Source organism: Opisthorchis viverrini, assembly GCF_000715545.1.
Source record: "Opisthorchis viverrini unplaced genomic scaffold opera_v5_448, whole genome shotgun sequence".
NCBI lineage: Eukaryota > Metazoa > Platyhelminthes > Trematoda > Opisthorchiida > Opisthorchiidae > Opisthorchis > Opisthorchis viverrini.
Genome location: NW_008752106.1, coordinates 170,277 through 186,048, shown reverse-complemented (window position 1 = coordinate 186,048; position 15,772 = coordinate 170,277). Strand labels below are relative to the sequence as shown.

The window sequence follows — 15,772 nt, the reverse complement described above, 5'->3', positions numbered from 1 at the left end:
CTGGGTGAAGCCCACAAACGCACGGACAATCACAGGCCCCGGAACTAATACCAGCCACACACGGAACAGTGTTGGATGACTCGATGCAGGGGCTAGCAGCCATCGAATACGCTACCGATCACGCTGACAAAAGTCCGCCGAGGTTCGGTTAGCTTACCACCAAAGCGAGATTGGAATGAAGCCGCGAGGTTGATGCTGCTTCATTTTTACTACACCGGGGCTCAACAAAACTTTACAACATCAGTGTTGTTACGGGTCAACATATGAGTGATTCCTAAGGAAATTCGGACAACCTGCGAAGCCCCAACTACTTTAAGAAAACGGCACCCAGTTTAGGAAGCTTGGTACTCGGATACAAGTGTATGAAATTTGGAATCCTAGAAAAGATTGACTTTGGTGTTAAGTTAGGTTGAACTGCCTTGTGGGGTCGTATGTAGTTTGAAAATACCAGACACAACGCAAACGTTTCCATCCAAGAACGTTCAGTTGGAACACGTGCTCAGAGAATCCGATCATTCCAGTCGATAGCACTATAGAGACTATACCGTACACGCACACTGTTGAAATGTTCGGTTGAGTGGCGCGGAGAAAAGCACACGCCAACGAGCGTGAAACGATCGAGTGCAGAATATGTAGGACGCACTTTAATGCTCGGAGGATAGTAAGTCAGAATTAAATTTTGCTAGGCGGGTGATTAGTAGAAAGTTTGACCGTAGTCGGTTGGAAACGCGCTACCAGCCTTCATGTAGGGTGACCTATGGGCATGTGTTTGAAGTATACGGCCATAGTAACAGGACGATCAACATTTGGTCCCAATCCGATCAAGAGTTTGTGGGGTACATTAACGAATCGAACGTACAGAGTCGCAAAATTCCACAAGCCGAAATGAGTGCTGCTCCGAGGCGCGAATGGAAATGCATCCGACAAAATGTCAGGCAAAGCATTGAGAAGGTCATGTACGGGTTGTGAGGCCTAATGGCCTGGATATTTCGCTCCCCTTCTACAGGTTTTTGACCGCCGATGCTTCAGAAATCGAGCTGATGTCGGATTTTGTGAACGAATTTGTGACGAGGTAGTTAGAAAACGGATGTTTGGTTGTGCAGCAGGTAATTCAGTCGCGGAAAGTAGTCAGTGCAATCAACTACAGTGGTTCAGCCATGTGCTACGCATACCGGAACAGTGTCTACCGGGACCAGTGCCGTGCGCCGTGAATTTGGCAACGCATGACGGAACGGTTTGAAAAAGATGACGAAAGATTTTGTTGGTGGTGGTGGTGTGGTACGCCTTTCAGGACGAGGCTCCCGTGACCCCGACTGCGCTTGACTGAAATGGCGGCTGAGCGATATCAGTTTGTTTTCATACTTGGAGGTGTTGACAGTTCGGAATGCTTGCGAGAGGCTAGCACCAAATTCCCTCCTTCATCCACTTCTTTCTCTTCCAGTCACTTTAAATATAATTAGAGAAACTTTGTGATTGTGGAGCATCAGTGTCAATCAAATGATGTTGCTGTTTCTTTTGATGATGGTGATGATGATGATGATACCTTCCTAGAATGGCGCCATAGGATGTCCCTCTAAACTTATCGCGTCCGTCCTTCAACCGTGTGTTTTCACGCCAGTTTTCTCGGGTAAATCGTGTTTCCAAAGGAGTCCATGGTGACCAATACCCATTTCGTCCCATCTACTAAATGTAATGCTTATCGTTCGGTTCTCTGTGTCAGCGCGGGACACAAGTTACTTGCCCCTCGAATCACAAGATAACCGGTCACACAGGACGAAATCTGTCTATTCTAAAGGCGAAGACAGAGAGAGGATTTCGCACCAATTATACGACTGTGATAACCGTATTAGACCAAGTCACATGAAGGAGCACGTGAAACTTGAGTATTTTCCCTAAGTGGTTAGGTTAGATAAGAACAATAGGCTGGGAAAAGCAAGAAGAGGCAAAAACAGCATTTGCTGAAACCGGGAGGCAGAGGTGACAGGCAGTTAGATGAGGATGATAGACAGGTGTTGACCGGGGAAAGGGAAATGAGGTGTGTGTGTGTGTTCAAACTATCATTGCTTGCGCCCATGCTGAGATCGTTTTGAGTTAGCATGCGCACACCATCCAGACTCGCTACCGAAGACACACGCATATTCGCCAACCGCAGTGGACCCATGAATAGGCTTTGACCATGTAATGTAGAAAATCATTTGGTGTTAACCGATTCTATTTCGTTTACCAAGGTACATCCACAATAGACGGGTTAGTCATAAGCCATGTTGCACTGGTCAGGCCATGTACTGCGCACACCAGAGAAAAACTTCCGGCTGTAACACCCTTCCGGTACCAAGCTGTCATGCTATCCGAAGGAAGCACGAGGGCTGAGATACTGTCAGGTTACTCGAGCCTAGACAGGCGAAATTGACATCTAGATGTTGGGTTCGAATCACGTACCTCCGGGTCAGTAGATTCGCTTGCTAACCACTTGAGCCATTTCACCCACACCAGAGAACCGTCTACCACCAACGGACATTTTTGAATGGACACGTACTAGGTGGAAACGGTATATGACCTGGCGAAAGTGTACGAAGGGCCCCAACCAATAAGCTCAATCGATCAGTGCCGAGGTATACCAATGATGGCAAAACTTAGCTCAGTCGCGCAGTTTGTGGCGCCCCTTATCCATGCTGTTGCCCCAGTAAGTGGTTTCTCAACTTCCTACCTCATCAGACAACCAGGACGATTCAGCATCAAGTAACGGATTGGGCAATCATCCCTTGTTCGGTGAACGGAACTGAAGTAGCTTGAATGACTACAACAACAAATCACGAAAAAAAACAATCGTTCAGGTGTAACACCCTTTCGTTGAATCGGCCAATCGAATTGAATGAATTGAATTGAATTGAACTGAATGCCAATCGAAGGGAGAATGGGGGCTGGGATACTCTCAAACCTCCCAAGAGATGCAGAGAGTGGGTTCGAACCACGGGCCGTTCAGCCAATAAGTTCGTGCGTTCGTTCAACTGTAGCATCCTTTTGGTGCCTAGCTGCCACGCCACTCGAAGGTTGCAAGAGGGCTAGGATACTGACAGGTTGCTCAAGCCTAGGCAGGGGAAGTCGGGAGGCAGAGGTCGGGTTCGAACCACGGACCTTCCGGTCAGTAAATTCGCGCTCCAACCACTTAAGCCATGTCACCCGAAGTTCGCGGCTTACCCTGTGAGTTATCTCAATTTCAAACCAGTACGACCTTGGCGCACAATGCGTAGCTCAATTACTAAACAGTACTGTTCGAGATTGAGGACGTTACTGCATGCAACCTCCCCTCCCCCAATTGTCGGTGTTGGGTTTTTGAGCTAATCTCAAAATGGACCTCTGTGTGTAAACTAGTCAAAAGTAGACAACCGGGTTTCTGAGATCCTGTCAACAGGGCACTTTCAAAAACGACAATAACAAATAACGAAAACCATTCCAACAGTATTGAATTTAGAAAGAATTGAGCGAAGGAAATCGAGACGATGAGAGTCAAGAGTTTTTCCTCATGAGTTTTCAACGTCATACGTATCGAACAAAGTCCTCAATCCAGCCAATTGGCTTCTTCTTGAATACCGTAAGTAAAATGCACCAAGCTTAAGCTCTCAGGCCTTTCCGAAAGCGGCCGTTAGTCAGCTATTCACAGAGAACCTAGTTGCCTACGTATTCTGTAATTCCTCAAGACAGATGAGTAAGCGGAAAAGGTCATTGGTTCAGAATTCGAGAGTAACCCTCTTAAAACGGAAGGTCCATTAATCCGTGGCTAATGGCAAACACGATTATGTACTCTTCAAGAAGATGGCTTCTATTCGAAGTGATCACTGTTAAGGGGTACAGCAGTATTGTGTAAGCCAACCTATAGGAATGACGGCTGTGCGAAACTCAATCGTTTTCCATAAGCTACAAAAACCTGTTCATGGTAGTCAGAAATTAACAGTACCTCAACGTCGAGAACGTATTCTCGGACAATACAGACTATCGTATCGTGAAACAGCAGCTGCTCCACGAGAGACACGTCTCCTTCGTCGATCTTGAACTTGGATAACCCTGGGACCTGGTTGGCTGAGTAACCATTTTTCAGGTCTTTCAGCACACATTGGTTGATCATTCCAAGCAGATTCAAACCCACGATTACCAATCATTTCCTGCAACCACCCCTGGGAATTCGAGTGAGTGGGACAAAAGCGAAATTCAAATAGATGGTTTGCACACAGTGTCTTATGGGTCAAAATCAGCGACGGTTCTGCGGAGAATGAAATGGCACGTTGACTGCTGAGAATTTTAGTGTGTCTAGCATTTTCAGTCTTTCGGGCCAACACATATCCGTGAGAACGGATGGTCGAGGCCGAAGAACAGTGGTATGCATGCACCAGCTACTCTCACGTGCACATTAGTTTGGTCTAAATGGGGGACCCAGCTGAATCTCTCGTTCGTGATAGCCTTCATGCTGTGTAAGTGAGAGTATTTGACAAATTCCGTCCAATTTATGCTCAAGCAGAACATAAGGCTGATGAAAACTCGAGGATGATGAGCCCCAATAAGGATGAAATCGGTGTTGAACCGGGTTATCAGCAACCTTATGAGTAGTGTGCTACATCTAGTAGCTGTACATTGTTCACCAGGCACCATTGACTTCAAAACAAACGGAGAAGACCTTTGAATGGGGGTGCCTATTCCCCATACCACATTCAAATAACTCTGTTGTGGATAGTTATCAGTGCAAGAGACTTTGCTGCCAACAGATACACACTCGTCTGACGGGCAAGTACCGGCAGTCAAATACGCTCGTTTACACACTAGACATCTCGTTGCCGTGGGATGACAACGAATAAACTGCCTTGTTTTAATAGGCTATTAGACTGACCTGACGAGCGCGCAAAATCAACTGCGTCCAGTTGGAACAGTAAACAAACCTGACGTAGAGCGCAAGACAAACAAACAAACATTGAAACATAAACATCAAGAGTACTCACGTGAAATCAAAGTAATTGAAGTGTACCACCTCCCCGTTTACAAAGTCTCGACTGAGTTCCAATAACATAAGTGGATACATAGCACCACGAACCAGTTGCCGCTTGTCTCCCAGCTCGAGTTGATCGAATCCTTCAAAAGATCGGATGGAGGTAAAAGTTAACAACATACCATAAACAACAATCGTTCAGGTGCAATACGCTTTCGGTGCATGCCAGCCGAAGGAAGCACGAGGGCTGAGATACTTACAGGTTGTCCAAGCGCAGACAGGAGCGGTTAGGAGCGGTCCGTAAGCTGGCGCCTTAACTACCGAGCTATCTCTGCCTAGATCAACTGCCATTCAGAATAAAAAAAACGTGGAAAAGGACACGGTGGAGGCCTGATCGAGGGACTTGTTGTATACTGACAGCGTGGTTCCTCTTCTCACGTGATCATCATACCAAGAAAACTTTCATAGGCATGTTCGAGTGTCCGTTCACGAACAATATCGAACTGCATGGACTACACAAGACCGAAGTGAATGATCACTGAAGAACCGACGATTTCACATCATTATCACTGACAGCAAAATTAGCATGAAACCCCGGGAGTGTCGTTTAGCCATATCAGTTCAGTAGGGTTAAACAGGAGAAATGGGGGGAACCTGCTGCTGATTTGTCACGAATAAGTCAGGTCTGGATAGAAATTGACAGCAAGAACGCTAATGACATTGAACAATAGCTAAATGATGCAACATCTCAGTGAAGTACTCAACTAAAGTTAACCGCCACATACGTCTTCACATCCGAGCGGTCTACTATCACGTGAATACTAGTGGTGAACGGCCTGTGCGTAGTTTTGGATGAACAGTTAAGTACCGAATTTGAGAGACCTATGTCGAAAAACAGCTGGAATGCTCAGGGAAAATGGGGGATGTTCTATGGGAAATACTGTAGTCCATAGAGACCCTTGCGAAGAGAAGTCACTCCCGAGATCAAGCCAAATAAGGGACCACTATTTCCAAATTTAGGCTGAATCTAGCAATGAGATTAAGTATACGGGCGAAATAGACTCATTTATTAATCAAATTCCTACTAACGGAGGACTCAGACGAATCTGGGCTGAATATCTCGTCCACAATAATCAACTAAATGGATTGTCGAGTATAGCTTTGTAATGTACTACTCATAAGGTTGCTGCAAATCCGTCGGCAGCCCACAACCGGTTTTGCCCTTTTTGGGGCTCATCAGGTAGGCGCAGTCCCCGGGTTTCCGTCGAACTTACGTTCTACTTGAAACCAAATTGCACGAAATTAGCGAATATACACTGATTTGCAAACTAAATTGGCTTTTCGATGGAGGGTTTTTCAGCAGTAGTTTTCAGCAACTTATGAGTAGTGTGTTCCACCAAGAAAATACAAGGAGATTAAAACCTAACAAGGGCTTTAGCAAGCGAGGCCTGTCTTCGTTGATGACTGACTGCGAGCAAATGAACTCAGTAAAGGTCGATTGAAGGTCTATTGTAAAAAAACAGCATAACGCAGCCAGTTTAGTGCCTAGGAGGATACATCAGTGCAGTCGGAGAATTCACCTATCAGCTAAATGAGTAGTGCTGGGTTCAAATCTAGGTTCGCGCTAGCTCACAAACCGATAACTGGAAAGAATCACCATACTTTCGGTCCGTAAATAAACGCATCCACGACTGGCTAACCGGTCCAAGTCACCCAGATTGGCAGGGCCATACACAGGACCGTACATATCCGAAGGCTGTTTACGCCCAACACCGCACGACCTTGGTTACTAATCCAGTTATCACCCACCGCCCATACATCCCCGCGAAATGCGCTCGTGTCATATGCGCATATGTGGCACCTGGCCTTGGCTGCTTCACGAGACGCGGGTGGACGCACACACACACACACACACACACACACAAGCGCGCGCACCATTTGGTGAAAGACGCGCGTCTATTTGATGCGGCCAGCGTCAAACAGGCTATCGTGATCCGAAGTGTTGAGTGGCCCATGTCGGCATGCCGATTTGCGCAGAATTGCAGTTGTAAGCAAGATGCAAACGTTGTGCGCACATCCTTTCGCTATTGTCCTACGCGTATGGACGTGTGTGTGTGTGCGCGCGCGTTTTGTTTATACAATTTACATCTCGGACTCACCGGTTCGACCTCGTTTTTGTGGATCGCCATTCCCGCGAAGCTAGCGATGGTAATCGTCCGTTTACGACAAGGCAAAAAGGGCAAGCCATAAACACATACTGGCAGCTGGTGCCCTCTGACTGAGTAGATGTATAGAATGACGTCATTCGCATTCAACATGTGCGTTGTATATACAACAGTTCCAATTTGTGAACGCGGCGCGAATGGAGGGTGGAGTTCCGCTATCTTTGGCTGATACCACTGGGCATTTATTTCTAATCCAAGGTATGATTAACATCGTAAAAATGAGTCTCTAACACGACGATTAAACAAATATAAAAATACTAAACCAGTAAAGTGTTTGGCAGTGGGGATATGCTTGAGATTACTGGTGAGTAGTACAGTCCGTTTGAACAGTTTTTTCTGGCCTCGCATGATCAAGCTGGACCAAAGAGCGAAAATAGGCTTTCCATGTTTGGTCCACCGTGGAAAATACATGGAGCTGAGACTGGATTCTGAGCTCTACTTTGTATCAAGTCACTCCCAGAGACCTTTACCGTAAGAGTTACAGTTGATGGGCATATTGGACAATAGAATCCCCTTAGAAAACAAGCCGACAAAAGGTCACAGTTCGCTCCATGGAAATCTCGACGTCACGAAGCCAGGATAGATGATGATACACCACCTGTACCACAACCGCAGTCTACAGTGTTTCGGCAAGTGAACTAGGTGCTGTACAGCAGAACACCTGTTTCCGAATTCACTAGGATCATCCAACACCAACAAAGGCGATGGCTAAAGAGGTCTCACGCCCGCACACGCTTAGAAGCCGTTTGTCGCAAGCTCACAACAAGATAGCCCATAGTGCAACCAGGTACACGGAACCTTTGAAGCTAAGCCTTTTCAATGCTACCGGTGGCGCAAGTTAGCGAACAGGGTCCCTGATTCACGTAGTTCATTCACCAGTGAGACTTCCATCAGGGCTTGTGCCAAGAATAAAACAGGTAAGCGCTTCGAATTACAAGGGGGAAAATGGCATAAGGTAAGCGCTTCGTAAATGCAAAGCCCGTCACCACCTCTCTCCTTCCGTTACTCTGGATTGGGCATGGAAAATAGCACTCTCTTCGGTAAACGATGGTTTGGCATACGCAAAACATGTCCCAACCATCGCAGCTTCTGGTGCTGGACACACTGTTCAGTGGAAGTTTCCGTTGCACAACCAAAAACTCGCTTTCACGACGAGACTCTGTCACGAAGAGACTGGACCCTACCGTGGTATGACGGTTCGCGCAGCTTAGCGACCCACTGAACTATATTGGCGGGTGTCCACGCGACACTCACAGAGTCTCTCATACCAGGCTGGTCAATGACTGGAGATCTGACAAACACAGTTTCCTGGTCCTCCAGGTTGGGGATTGGAAGATGTGGCGACCTGTTCCGTAGAAATGGCAATGTATTTGCATTTCCCGCCAAACACCATTGCCTTGTGATTAGGCTTTCGAGCCAGAGACTTTGGTTGGGGACCCTAACCGTCCTCCTGTCTAGGTGGACAGAGTGTCTAAGTGTGAGAGCCCTGACAGTATCCCATCCCACGTACAAAAATGACTTCCTTGAAAGCCTTATGGTGGAGGAAAGGATAAAGGCGGGCGGGGAAGGGACTTAGTGTTAGCTTACCAAAAGCCTTATGAGGAAAGGATAAAGGCGGGCGGGGAAGGGACTTAGTGTTAGCTTACCACAATCATTCCGAGGTGCCTATACCTCCAGACACTCACTCAGGCGATCTGGATAGAAACTGGTAACAAGATTGCGGCTGACCACAGTCGGCAGCCATATATTAAAGAGTCTTCAACCAGGCGCTGTGAGGATCACGTGGTCCCCATCCTGGAAGGCGAATAGCACCGACAGCACCCAAGCGTTTCGTGATCTCCTTCATACCTCTCTGCCAGGCCAAGGATTGGCCATCTCTCTATTTACGTCACTCTGAATTGGGCATGGAAAACAGCACTCTCTTCGGTAAACGACGGTTCGGCATACGCGACACGTCCCAACCAACGCAGCTTCTGGTGCTGGACACATTCTTCAATGGAAGTACCCGTTGCACAACCGAAAACTCGCTTTCTAATTGCCTCTTTACGGATACTCAAACACCAACCCACACGAGCTATGGTTCTGAGACAACGATTGTCGAACACCTGAAGACGTCGTCTCAGTTCCCCTGCTCGAACGGGTCACGTCTCACAGCCATGCAACAAAACAGAGGCAAAGCCGAAAACGGTGAGATGGTGGTTAGTCTGATAGCGCTCATCGTTTTTGTTCGTTTTCGAAAAAAAATAGGATGATGCTCTTGGCATACTCCGGATCGACAAGGTTCTCACCGGTGCCTATTCGAACGTCGGAATTGACTCATGAAGCAACTGAATCGGAAAGCAGATTGTTGATATTTTTGCCGGACACCATTTTTTGTAGGGTGGCAGCTCAAAAGCATGTGAATTGAGAAATCGTTCAGCTGTAACACACTTTCGGTGGCTAGCTGCCATGCCACCCGAAGGAAATACGAGGGCTGGGATACTGCCAGGTTGCCCAAGCCTAGACAAAAGAAGTCAGCAAATTCGCGCTCTAACCACTTAGCCGTCTCGCCCAAACCATACAAAGATGAGGAACAGTTGAGTATGACAAACTCCCGTGGCTTCTGCTATTAAGAATGCATGGTGGGGAGAATGCACTGATCGGTAGAGTCAAAAACAGCCTCGAAGTTAGTGTACGCCAACGTTCTGGATCATTTGTACATATGAAGCATGTCAAACGCCGAAAAGAATTTGAAGATATAGTTCACGCCTGATCGAAATACCGTTCGTTGTTCATCAGATCGATGCCTGATGTACCGCCATAGCACGATGAAGACATGTTGTAAAGGTGAGTCAGACTGACATCTTTGTGATTAGCATATACATTGTGAATAAGAATTCCCCGTTATTTGAACTGACCTTTCTCCCAGAAAGGTGCCCTTTATTAACTGGACAGGTGGAAAGCGTTCGGAGCTAGACGTTCCACGACGTTCGAGTAAAGGAAACGCCTACAGAGGGGGTCACCTGTGCACTCCATGTTTCCGTTACATGCAGTAACGACTCTGATACATTCAACCGAAGTAACCTATGCACCGACACACGAATAAAGTGACGAGCCAGTCAAATCAAGTAACGAACCTGATTCCTGTTCAGCGAGAATTCAGGGTAGAAGCAACAGTAATATGCCCTACTATATGTTTCGGGGTTCAAACAGAGAAGGCAGCTAAGGTGGACGGAGTTTCGATTGTCACTGCAGAAGAATCTAGGAGAGTTGCCGATAAGGACGATGCGAAGCGAACACAGCCGTTGCTCCTAGGGGTAGAATTCGTAGGAAGAAAGGAAGCAGTTTCTTCGCCTGCTGTTTGTGGCAAGTGAAGCGACGGGGCTGATGGCATCACGCGATAGCCGAACTCCATGATTGCATGCAGGTTTGGACCCTACCAGAGCATCCGAATCCAGAGAGAAGGACACCCATAGTCATTGACTACAGTTTGATCGAGATTGACCGTGACAAGACAACGAAATTTTATTATCGATCGTGCTGTCTGTGGCGTGGCAATTCCCCAATCACAAGACTCGAAAAAGCAGGAATCCCGGCTACCAAGAGAATGATGAAAGATGTGACCAGAATGAAGCAGTAAAACACCACTCACTCTGGTCCTCAGTTATGAACCTCCTCAGGACAACAAAGACAGGTGCGTGGCTTCCTTTCTTGTTGCTCGTATAAAAAAACCTGTGGCTAAATGAATATCAATTAAGAACACCACTGACACGTGGCCTTGAAACAGTGCAGCCGAAAGCACCGTCAGCACAAAACACAATGCACTCAACTACAGACAAACTGAGGAACCAACTACCAGAAACTGAAACAAAGAACGATCTTGTTATTCAGATCGTCTGGGTGACTTTGTAGTACCACTGAAAAAGTAGTATTGGTTTTTAGCGGAGTTCTTAACGCATTCGAGGATAGCCTACCTGGAATAAGTTTGACAAAGTGGACCACAAACCGGGCGTGGAATTCGAAGTTCTGCATCATACGATCCCATACTTCTTCGTCCCGTTCCAGCGTGTGCATCGGACGGCATTGGGGGAGAACATTGCTGCGGATTTTCTGAAAATGCGATAAATATGAACTGTGAAGTGAGTTTATGCAACATATTCCAGGTGTGACAAAGGTCAAATGTCGTCCGAAAAAAAACAGTGTACTAAAAAGCTTCGCGGATAGCTGGTACGAGATGGAACGCGGAACAGTCTAAGGTTTGATAAATGGACTGGCCAAATCTGCTTGCGACAACATCCTGATAAATAAATTCAACTCAGTTCTTTAGCTAAGGAAGGTCATGAAACGCAGTTTTACAACTTGCCAAATACAAGTCTGCCACGCGAATGAGCGAGTTTCCGAGATTTGTGGTTAGGTATTTTTCCACGCAGGTGCCACACAACTCCAAAAAGCTCCACGAAGACAAACGATTGTGGATTCGATCCCTGGACATTTCGTTTGTGAGGGGCGAGATGGCTCAGTGGTTAGAGCGTGAATTTACTGACCGGAAGGTCCGTGGCTCGAACCCGACCTGTGCCTCTCGACTTCCCTGTCTAGACTTGGGCAACCTGGAAGTATCCCACCCTCGTGCTTTCTCCAGGTGGCATGTCAGCTAAGCACCGAAAGCGTGTTACTGCTGAACGACTGACTGACCGCTCGTATACTCGCTAACAATAGGACAGCACTGTTAAACTTTAAAAAGTGAAACTCGATAGTGTAGAGAGGACTGGTACCCTTCTACAAGATGACTTCAAGGATGGACAAAGATCAATGGAGATGATCTAGACGAATCAATTGGGAGTGGATCGTTGCGGTGTTTCACGAAAACCAACACCATCCGGTCGGGAAGTCCGGTGGGCTGGTTGCGAAGCCGCTGGGAATGAACGAACGCTATATCCATCGATCTAACGTGCACACGGGAATGTGTGGATCTGCTAGACGGTTAGCGCACAACAGGTGTTGGTCGACCTGGCTCATGTGCACTACCTATGTATGCAAGCCAGACTAAACATCTGTTCCTTGCGACGGCCGATTCGACTATGATCAGTCGCCTCTCAGCGAGTCTAAGACGACGGTCACGTGACTTCCATCGCGCTATGCTAACCCTCGAATCAAGTTAAGAAGAGTCTGCGAACGCCACCGGAAAGTGTACCAACGTCAGAGTCGCTTCTGTCTGTCTGCTGACTGGTCGATTGAGGGCAGTGGTTCGCAAACCGGAGGAGAGTTCCCTTCAAGGGTTCCCCAACAAACAATGGGTGCTGATCTCATGTTCATTGATAGTCGTTTTTTCGCTAAATATTTTGTTCGTGCTGTCCGCCTGGCACTGACCATTGCCGAATCCACATGTGTGGTCGAAACTGCAAGACACGTTTTAACCGGTTTTGGGTTAATCAATGCAGTTGTACACGCATAAAATGGCAACATATTATGAAAATAGATGGATGCACTTTGTGTGTGTATGTGTAACAATACTCCCATGTGCGTTACCAGTACCCGAGGTTGTACATAAGAAGGAACGGTGTCCGAACACGCTTACGCTGCGAAGACAACCGTTCAGAACGCTTGGACTGTCAAAACTCTCCACGCAGAATAGGCTCACCGATACCATAACGAAAAGTCAGACGGAGAATGTGACAGGTCTTAAAAGCTCACAACTGACCAGGCCTGCCTGGAATGAAGTGAGTATGGACAGTTCGACAGGTTGTAGACGGTTACGGGGTTCATAGAGCGCACGTTCGAACCACCCGTTTGAGCATTCCTCCTAGTGGTGTGCACGCCAAAGAAGGAAAGCGCTGAAATCAAGTTTCGCTCTTGACGGAGCTCATCAACAGTGCATATTTTTGGCCGTACCGGGGGGCTGAACTCCGGATATCTGACATGCAACCAAATGAAACTAATCGAAAATCGTACATCCGGTTTCAAGTAAAAAAAAGGTTCGACCCGAATCGAATCGTTCAGCTGTAGCACCCTTTCGGTGCCTAACTGCCATGCCACCCGAAGGTTGCAAGAGGGCTGGGATACTGCTAGGTCGCCCAAACCTAGACAGGGGAAGTCGAGAGGCAGAGGTCGGGTTCGAACCTTGGACCTTCCATTCAGTAAGTTCGCGCTCTAACCACTTGAGCCATCTCGCCCCCCTCTCTCCGGTTGCAAGTGTCCATAGTGCTACCCACAATAGGTGAGTCAGTCGGTCGACACAACCAGTAAAGTTACTAGATCGCCGCCAGAGATGCCGGACAAACCAATCATATCGCTCAAGCGTAAACACGTTCGCCTGTTCAGACGTGAGAATTCAGATGCGTCCACCGTGCGCTGGTTGTGTAGCGATAACATGCTCGCCTCGCATCCGGAGTTCAAACCCCTACACGGTTAAGGATATGCAATGCTGATGAGCGAAACTCGAGTCCAGTGCTTTTCCGCTTTGACGTGGATTCAACAAAACAGTATCAGGACAGGAGAACAACTGTTCAAGCGACTGATGTGACGCGGGTTCGGCAGCTATTTGATCAGCTTTTGTAGCGTCGATCACGTTCACGTCACGCTGTACCGGTTTCTACCCCATCATGAATTCGTTCCCCACCATTACAACAGGGATTGTGCTATCCACTGGACCTATGTGCTCGGTGTTGTATTATTCTATGGCAACTGTGCTGACGTTTACAGGAACACCATGGGAAAAGATTACACCTCGTAATATCCTTGTTTTAAGGCCTGAGATGACGGGATTTTGGTGAGGCCGAGGGTGCTTCATTCACAGAACGCACTGCAAGCTAAGGAGGGTGGACTATGTGTTGCGCATGCTGAGTTGCTGCCTGTCCAGAAAAGAGCTTTTCTACGTTTTCAATCAATTGGAAAATGTTTGGGACCGATTACGAAGTCATCGTTTCAGAGGGGGTTGGTAAACAATCGGTAAACAATCCATCGATTGTTTACCAAACCCCTCTGAAACGATGACTTCGTAATCGGTCCCAAACATTTTCCAATTGATTGAAAACGTAGAAAAGCTCTTTTCTGGACAGGCAGCAACTCAGCATGCGCAACACATAGTACAATCGGTAACAATCCATCGATTGTTTACCAAACCCCTCTGAAATGAAAGCTTTCCTACTCATTGAGGACCGAATTTGACATGATAGAAGAGAATGAAGAACTTTAGGAAAAGTTTGGTCACTGTTGATGCTGTTTGCCTTCCAGGACGGCGTCCGCATGACTCTCCTTCTGCTTGGCTGGAAACATTTAACGGTATGGCGTTCCTGACATCAGTCTCTATCCAAACTGTCTGACCGAGTGTTGGGGGTGTAGATACCTCAGAGGTTTGTTGTACGCTAGTGTCAGGTCAACCTCCCTGTCCCATTTCTTCCTTTCCATTATAAGAGTTTATTCAAATAAACTGACGTCGTTGTACGGCAATAAATCACGAGTGTCCTCATCTGGTGTTGCTGTCATTGATGATGCCTGTCGAATCCGAAGATGCAACAGGGTTTCAAGCGGTAAAAAGGATTCTGTTTTGATAGACCTGCCGATAAAAACTTATCGAAACGTAATTGCTCCACGTTCGTCGGCTAACAGGTGGCACAATGATCCCAGCTGCCGCATTGTTTTCCATCGTATTCTACTTAAAAAACCACTCAGCTGTAACACCCTTCCGATGCTTCACTGCCATGCTACCCGGAGGACGCACGAAGGCTGGGATACTGCCAGGTTGCTCAAGCCTAGACAGGGAAGTTGAGAAGCAAACGTCGGTTTCGAACCACGAACCTTCCAGTCAGTAAATCCGCGCTCTAACCACTTGGGCCATCTCGTCTTGTATTCTACTTATCTCACTCATGAAACAAGAATTTAGGCTCTGTATCTTAACGTGGCAGACGTCGCCCGATTTGCGCCAAAGGTTTTTTTAAAAATCGGATGTGGACTGAAATGAACAAAAGAGGTCATTTTGAGCCTAAAACTGACACGTTGTGGCGTTTCATGAGCTCGGCCGCGATTCCTGGGGTTCGCCAGAAACTACCACAAGTTCCTAATTACCTGACATTCATCAAACTCGTCCAAGGGGAAGCATGTTAAAATTTCAACCGCATACGTAAAACAAGGGGGAAACCAACAATGGTAACATGGTAACAATCTGCGTACCTGTCTACATGTATATCAGGGAAATTACCTGGAGAACCTTCAGTAGGTGTTGTTTAGCAACGAAATGGCGTTCCTACGGAAAGTCAGTCCTTCAGGGCTGGTTTTCGTTGGGACAAAACTCTCTGGTGATAGTACTGAAACCCGTTTTAGAGATTAGCGAATATACACTCATCTGCAAACTAATTTGGTTCTTTCGAGAGACTCACCTGGAACCCAGCTGAATCTCTCGTTTATGATGTTCTCAGGCAACTGAATGTGCTGCACCAGGCCGCCTCATGTTTTCAGGCAGATGAGTGTATATTCGCTAATTTCGTGCGATTTGGTTTCAAGTAGAACATAAGGTTGACGGAAACCCGGGGACTGCGCCTACCTGATGAGCCTCAAGAAGGACGAAACCGGTCGTGGGCTGTCGATGGATTTTCAGCAA

General features: G+C 47.1%; 1 protein-coding gene across 1 annotated transcript in view; it reads right to left on the bottom strand.

Moving 5' to 3' along the window:
- The window catches only part of T265_11105 (hypothetical protein), a gene marked incomplete at both ends in the record, with an annotated part of 75,928 nt that overhangs the window by 15,375 nt on the left and 44,781 nt on the right, over nucleotides 1–15,772 (bottom strand). Inside the window, 2 exons of the mRNA XM_009177668.1 lie at nucleotides 4,989–5,118; nucleotides 11,154–11,289. Of these exons, the coding sequence (XP_009175932.1) occupies nucleotides 4,989–5,118; nucleotides 11,154–11,289 (266 nt within the window). The remainder of the gene's footprint in view (nucleotides 1–4,988; nucleotides 5,119–11,153; nucleotides 11,290–15,772) is intronic.